This window comes from Stegostoma tigrinum, chromosome X, assembly GCF_030684315.1.
Source record: "Stegostoma tigrinum isolate sSteTig4 chromosome X, sSteTig4.hap1, whole genome shotgun sequence".
Classification (NCBI taxonomy): domain Eukaryota; kingdom Metazoa; phylum Chordata; class Chondrichthyes; order Orectolobiformes; family Stegostomatidae; genus Stegostoma; species Stegostoma tigrinum.
Genome location: NC_081404.1, coordinates 13,092,926 through 13,099,744, shown reverse-complemented (window position 1 = coordinate 13,099,744; position 6,819 = coordinate 13,092,926). Strand labels below are relative to the sequence as shown.

The 6,819-nt window shown below is 45.7% G+C and overlaps 1 protein-coding gene across 1 annotated transcript; it reads right to left on the bottom strand.

Annotated features, from left to right (window-relative positions):
* Positions 1 to 2,560: 2,560 nt before the first annotated feature.
* On the bottom strand, positions 2,561 to 5,652 carry LOC125448291 (tubulin alpha-1C chain). The gene is made up of 4 exons (XM_048523511.2): positions 5,519 to 5,652; positions 4,018 to 4,240; positions 3,740 to 3,888; positions 2,561 to 3,645 (listed from the first exon to the last, which is right to left on the bottom strand). Exons 1-4 carry the CDS (start codon positions 5,519 to 5,521, stop codon positions 2,671 to 2,673), a joined length of 1,350 nt encoding a protein of 449 aa, XP_048379468.1. The 5' UTR covers positions 5,522 to 5,652; the 3' UTR covers positions 2,561 to 2,670.
* Positions 5,653 to 6,819: the final 1,167 nt, after the last annotated feature.

The window sequence follows — 6,819 nt, the reverse complement described above, 5'->3', positions numbered from 1 at the left end:
ATTGATCTTGTATGACCAGTTGTTTATCAAAGAATTTCATCCCACCAATTAATCCCTACGTGTTGTTCCTACTCATATTACAATTGCCCTTGCATTCAAACACATCCTGCATTAGGTACAATTTTCTTGCTGTCTAGTGTTTCTCAAACTGAGCAATATTGGATAAGTAGGGTACTTATTATCAAGTTATATGAGACAGTGGGGACTCTAGTGATGCAACGATAGTTATCCTTACCTCTGGGCTAGCAAGCCTAGGCTCAGGTCCCACTTCCTCCAGAGGGGTCCAATATCACTGGCAGTTAAACTAAGGCACCAGCTCATGGCAGATATGTAAAACTGTTACAATCAACAAACTGAGCAATAGCCAAGTGCTGTTACAATATACTCTACCTTTAGGACAAGTTACATTTCAGTTTGCTGTTTTTCCTCTTCAGTGTTCTTAAGACGCTCAGGGAAATCTCACAGCTCTGCCAGTTATGTAGGTTAAGTGCAAAGCTAACTGTACAACCAGTCCAATTTATGGCTCCTTTCTACCCACTACCTCAAGATTTTTTAGACACAACCAAACAGATGTGAATAAAAACAAAATACTTTTCTGAAGGAAGGTCTAGGCCCGACACATCAGCCTTCCTACTCCTCTGATGCTGCTGGGCCTGCTGTGCTCATCCAGCTCCACACCTTGTTATCTCAGATTCTCCAGCATCTGCAGTTCCTACTATCTCTGAAACAATTTTAAAGCCACTGCAAAGGCCCCATTCCTGAACAAGGGTCTAGGCCCAAAACATCAGCCTTCCTGCTCCTCGGCCTGCTGCGTTCATCCAGCTCTATAACCTTAGCATCCTTTTAAGTATACCCACGTTTTGAACATATTAAGCATCCTAAACAGGCCTTTTAAAGGGAATTCCAAGATAATAAAATGTGAGGCTGGATGAACACAGCAGGCCAAGCAGCATCTCAGGAGCACAAAAGCTGACGTTTCGGGCCTAGACCCTTCATCAGAGAGGGGGATGGGGAGAGGGAGCTGGAATAAATAGGGAGAGAGGGGGAGGCGGACCGAAGATGAAGAGTAAAGAAGATAGGTGGGGAGGTAGGGAGGGGATAGGTCAGTCCAGGGAAGACGGACAGGTCAAGGAGGTGGGATGAGGTTAGTAGGTAGATGGGGGTGCGGCTTGGGGTGGGAGGAAGGGATGGGTGACAGGAAGAACAGGTTAGGGAGGCAGAGACAGGTTGGACTGGTTTTGGGATGCAGTGGGTGGGGGGGAAGAGCTGGGCTGGTTGTGTGGTGCAGTGGGGGGAGGGGACGAACTAGGCTGGTTTAGGGATGCAGTAGGGGAAGGGGAGATTTTGAAACTGGTGAAGTCCACATTGATACCATATGGCTGCAGGGTTCCCAGGCGGAATATGAGTTGCTGTTCCTGCAACCTTCGGGTGGCATCATTGTGGCAGTGCAGGAGCCTCCTGCACTGCCACAATGATGCCACCCGAAGGTTGCAGGAACAGCAACTCATATTCCGCCTGGGAACCCTGCAGCCATATGGTATCAATGTGGACTTCACCAGTTTCAAAATCTCCCCTTCCCCTACTGCATCCCTAAACCAGCCTAGTTCGTCCCCTCCCCCCACTGCACCACACAACCAGCCCAGCTCTTCCCCCCCACCCACTGCATCCCAAAACCAGTCCAACCTGTCTCTGCCTCCCTAACCTGTTCTTCCTCTCACCCATCCCTTCCTCCCACACCAAGCCGCACCCCCAGCTACCTACTAACCTCATCCCACCTCCTTGACCTGTCCGTCTTCCCTGGACTGACCTATCCCCTCCCTACCTATCTTCTTTACTCTTCATCTTCGGTCCGCCTCCCCCCTCTCTCCCTATTTATTCCAGCTCCCTCTCCGATGAAGGGTCTAGGCCCGAAACGTCAGCTTTTGTGCTCCTGAGATGCTGCTTGGCCTGCTGTGTTCATCCAGCCTCACATTTTATTATCTCACAATTACAGCATCTACCTGTTATGACTTCAAGAATTAGCTGTAATTGTCTTTATTTGTCCAGTCATTGGATATAAGAGCAAAGCTGAAGTGCTATATTATTCAGGCCAGGTGTATTATAGTCCGACAGGCACACTGGGTGAACATGAAACTTTCTTCTGCACCCCCTTGGTAGAAGTTTGAAGGTAAGGTTCAAAACATCTTGGAGAGGAAATTTAAATGTAGGGCTATTACAAACTAATGATTCAAGCTAACTTCTGATTAATGCATTAAAAGTTTAATGCATTAAAAGTTTAATGGAATGCCACTGAATTTTGCTCACTGCTTCAGATGAGTCCTAACGCAACCTTAACAATGCAAGGGGAAATTCCAGGTGTGATTACAAGTGCCTCTGGGAGCTACTCTGCATGTGATTGTTTAACCAACTTCTGCAAATGAAGTGATATTTTAATGCCTCATTGCATGTAGCAGTTAATGTAGTCGTAACCAGGGAGTAAAACCTACTTCATGTAGTCCAGATGTCAATTTTTTCACCACAGTTAAACCCCACAACTGTAGGAGACACATTTGCACAGTGATTACTTCAGAAAATCAAGTTTATTAACCAATGTTTCACAGGAGAAATAAGGCACAGAATCAGAATACAAATAAAGGAAGCAAAAACAGGACAACATCAAAGTTTAAGGTTTTAATACTCTTCTCCTTCCTCTTCACCTTCACCACTATCAGCACCAACTTCTTCATAATCCTTCTCTAAAGCAGCCATATCCTCACGGGCTTCCGAGAACTCTCCTTCCTCCATACCTTCACCAACATACCAGTGAACAAAGGCACGCTTGGCATACATCAGGTCAAACTTGTGGTCCAGGCGAGCCCAAGCTTCAGCAACAGCTGTGGTGTTGCTCAGCATGCACACAGCCCGCTGAACCTTGGCCAAGTCACCTCCAGGAACCACAGTAGGGGGCTGGTAGTTGATACCAACCTTGAAACCAGTGGGACACCAATCCACAAACTGAATGGTACGCTTGGTTTTAATAGTAGCAATAGCAGCATTGACATCTTTTGGCACTACATCGCCACGGTAGAGGAGGCAGCAGGCCATGTACTTGCCATGGCGAGGGTCACATTTGACCATCTGGTTGGCTGGCTCAAAACAAGCATTGGTTATTTCTGCTACTGTTAGCTGCTCGTGATATGCCTTCTCAGCAGAGATAACTGGTGCATAGGTGGCCAAGGGGAAGTGGATGCGGGGATAGGGCACCAAGTTGGTCTGGAACTCAGTCAGATCAACATTCAGGGCACCATCAAAGCGAAGGGAGGCAGTGATAGAGGACACTATCTGGCTGATGAGGCGGTTCAGGTTGGTGTAAGTTGGCCTCTCAATGTCTAGGTTTCTTCGGCAGATGTCATAGATGGCTTCGTTGTCGACCATGAAAGCACAATCAGAGTGTTCCAGGGTAGTGTGGGTGGTCAGGATGGAATTGTAAGGCTCTACGACTGCAGTAGACACCTGGGGAGCTGGGTAGATGGAGAACTCAAGCTTGGATTTCTTGCCATAGTCAACAGAGAGACGTTCCATCAGCAGAGATGTAAAGCCAGAACCAGTGCCACCGCCAAAGCTGTGGAAGACCAGGAAACCTTGGAGACCTGTACATTGGTCAGCCTGCAGAAGACAAGAGCAAGTGTCAGTTACTGTGGCTATATTGAGACTTGTCACAACTTTGGCATCACACATTGCCCAAAGCAAGTATCCTCACCAGTTTACGGATTCGGTCCAGAACCAAGTCAATGATCTCCTTGCCAATTGTGTAGTGACCACGGGCATAGTTATTAGCTGCATCTTCCTTCCCAGTGATCAGCTGCTCAGGGTGGAACAGCTGGCGGTAAGTACCAGTACGTACTTCATCTAGGATCGAGAGACAGTGCAATTTCAGTGTTACAACCAACACATGTAACCACAAGATGAAATCAGGCTCATGTGGCATAACCAGAGAAGAGGTCTGCACGGTTAGTGTTACACATGCCCCTCACCTACCTATTACAGTTGGCTCCAAGTCCACAAACACAGCTCGTGGAACATGTTTGCCTGCTCCTGTTTCACTGAAGAAGGTGTTGAAGGAATCATCTCCACCTCCGATGGTCTTGTCACTGGGCATCTGCCCATCAGGCTGGATGCCATGTTCCAAGCAGTAGAGCTCCCAGCAGGCATTTCCAATCTGGACTCCAGCCTGGCCAACGTGGATACTGATGCATTCACGCTAAGAGAAAGAAAACAATTTAGACTAATCTGTGCATTTGGGGCAATTTTAAGTCACCAAAATCTGTTGGAAAAACCCCCTTAATGATCAAAGATGAATTACATCATGAGATTGTTGCTTGGAAAATATCAAACTGCATTTTAATTCCTGCAGCAACCAGTTCAAATATGTGCAGAAGATTTGTACAGCATTTTGCTGAGTCAGGGAACCAAAGTCTTTTGGAACAATTCCAAATTACCACTTAGTGCACAGATGCATGGGTGTGGAACATTCCAGAGCCCAAACCCAAAAAGACTAGGTTGGAAATGGACAATTTTACAAAGGGAAGAAAGCAGTTGGCACATCCAAAGTGCAAGTAGACATTTAATTAAACGTCCAGTACTTTAAAGCCAGTAGTACAGGGAAGAGAGTGCCATTGAATTATTAGTCTCATGCTGCCATAGCTGTTGAAAGAGGGAGTAGTTATGAAAAGCAGCATTTTTGACCGCTTGAAGTCGGCTCTCATGAACGAGAAACCATCAGCCATGTGACTGGTTACTAATTACATCATTTCTCCGAAGGACATCCTCCAGCTGCTCCTTCGGAAGGAAATTCTCGGCAATATAAAAGCGCGCAAATAAAGACACATCTGCAGTAGCATCGAACTTCTGGCTATGCCGATAATGTACACTGCAACTGCGAGGTACATAGGAAGGGAAAAAGGCGCGCCCACGGAGATTTTTTTTCAAAAATTTGAAAGGGCTGCGGCTGGAACTTTGGGGGAGGGGTTAGTGTAACTGCCGTATGGAGCTCGGCGGGACAATGAGCGAGTGAATGCCGTTAAACCGCCGTCCGGCCGCCTCGTGCTCAACAAACGAACTGCCACCATTTTAACTTCCTCATTTCAAACGCTCATCCGCCAACACGCCCGTAAATTTTTTTTTTCGTTAAACGATACCCCCCACAAAAACCACCCGGCCTAGTCGGATGGAAATGTTAGGGTTTTATTTATTTCCCCACCGAGTTAAAAGTCTGGCCGCCTGCACCGTCCCCGTCTGGTCTAAGGGACCGTTACCCACGCAAAAGGCGGGAAAGTCCAAACGCCAGACACAAACGTCCTACAGCGGAGAAAAAGTCTGGGCGAAAAATAAAAAAAAACCGAAAATATAAAACAAATCCGACATTTTAGTTTAACGAAGGTAAAAAAGAAAAAATAAAATAAAGTGTAAAGTGATAATTAAAAAGTTTTGGCCGCGCCATTAATACTATTCATGAGCGACCGACTATGGGGAAGCTTACCATTTTAGTTTGGTGGTCTCAAACTTTCCTCTGGGGAGGGGAAACGGATCTCGACTCGTCGTCGTCAACGCTTAAGCTCTTACAAGCTGACAGCAAGGAGTCGCTGTAAGAGATCTCTAGCACCTCGCGGCGGGCGCGGTTGCTTTAATAGCCTCGCTGGCGTCATAATGGGGCGGGGGCACGTCGGCTACGCAGTGACGTTTCCCCTGGGGGAGGGGTGGATGACAGAGGGGCTGGCGGCAGGCCGAGAGGCATGATTGGTCCATTGAACACAATTCAAACAAAAATGCCTGAAAAAGGAAATGTGGCAGCAGGCTCGGGCCAGCTTTAGGAGGGTGCAGTTCCGTTTCCGTTTTAAGGGCATTGTTCACATTGTTTTGAAAAATAATTGAGAGCTAAAAAGTATTTTTTGTTTTTTGGAAAAATATTTAGCTAAACTTTCTAAGACAACTCCCAATTTTTTTTTGCCTCGTTTACAATTGGGGGCATTAAGTAGTTAGGAACAAAAACAGAAATTTCTGGACAAACTCAGCAGCATCTGTGGACACGAAACAAAAATTAACATCTCGGATCCAATGACCCTTCGCCAACAATTTCAGTTTTTGTTTCGGATTTCCTGTATCCGAAGTTCTTTGTGGGGTTTTTTGTTTGTTTTATTAAGGAGTCAGTATTCTTTTATAACAGAATTTGGCTATTTGGTCGCTCCAGCTACTCCCATTCAGTAATTCATGACTGATCGAGTTCAACATTCACTCCCAACTAATCCCAATATTCTTTGATTTTCTCAGAGTCCAAAAAAGCCTAATCAACTATATAAAATCGTATCAATAAACGGGCATCCAGAATTCTAGGTGAATTCCAGAGATTCACAACTCTGAGCAGGCAGTTTTTTTAAAAAAAATTCTTGCAATCTCAAATAACCAAATCCTTATTCTTAGACTATATCTATACCAGTCCAGATCATTCTCTAACCTCAAATCTCTAAAGATTCTTATATATTTTGTCTCGCATTCTTCTGAACATCAGAGAATATTAAATCTATCTATCCCTCCTCACAAAACAAGCAGAGGAACCAGCTTCTCCGCACCCCCTAGCCAAGTTGCTACAACACTGGCATCTGTCCAACAATATGAAAACTGCCCAAATGTCTCCTGTACACAGAAAGCACGACAAATTAACCTCAGCCAGTTACTACCCCAGCCGTCTAATCTCTATTATCAGTAAAGTGATGGAAGGTGTTATCCATAGTGTTGTCAAGCACGCTCAAATTGAGTTTTGACAGAGCTACTCCCAACCTCACT

Excerpts from the sequence above, each read along its gene's own strand:
- LOC125448291 (XM_048523511.2), bottom strand. Across the intron at positions 3,889-4,017 it reads CTTGGAGCCAACTGTAATAG|ATGAAGTACGTACTGGTACT; the intron begins GTAGGTGAGGGG and ends TCTCGATCCTAG. Across the intron at positions 3,646-3,739 it reads TGGACCGAATCCGTAAACTG|GCTGACCAATGTACAGGTCT; the intron begins GTGAGGATACTT and ends TGTCTTCTGCAG.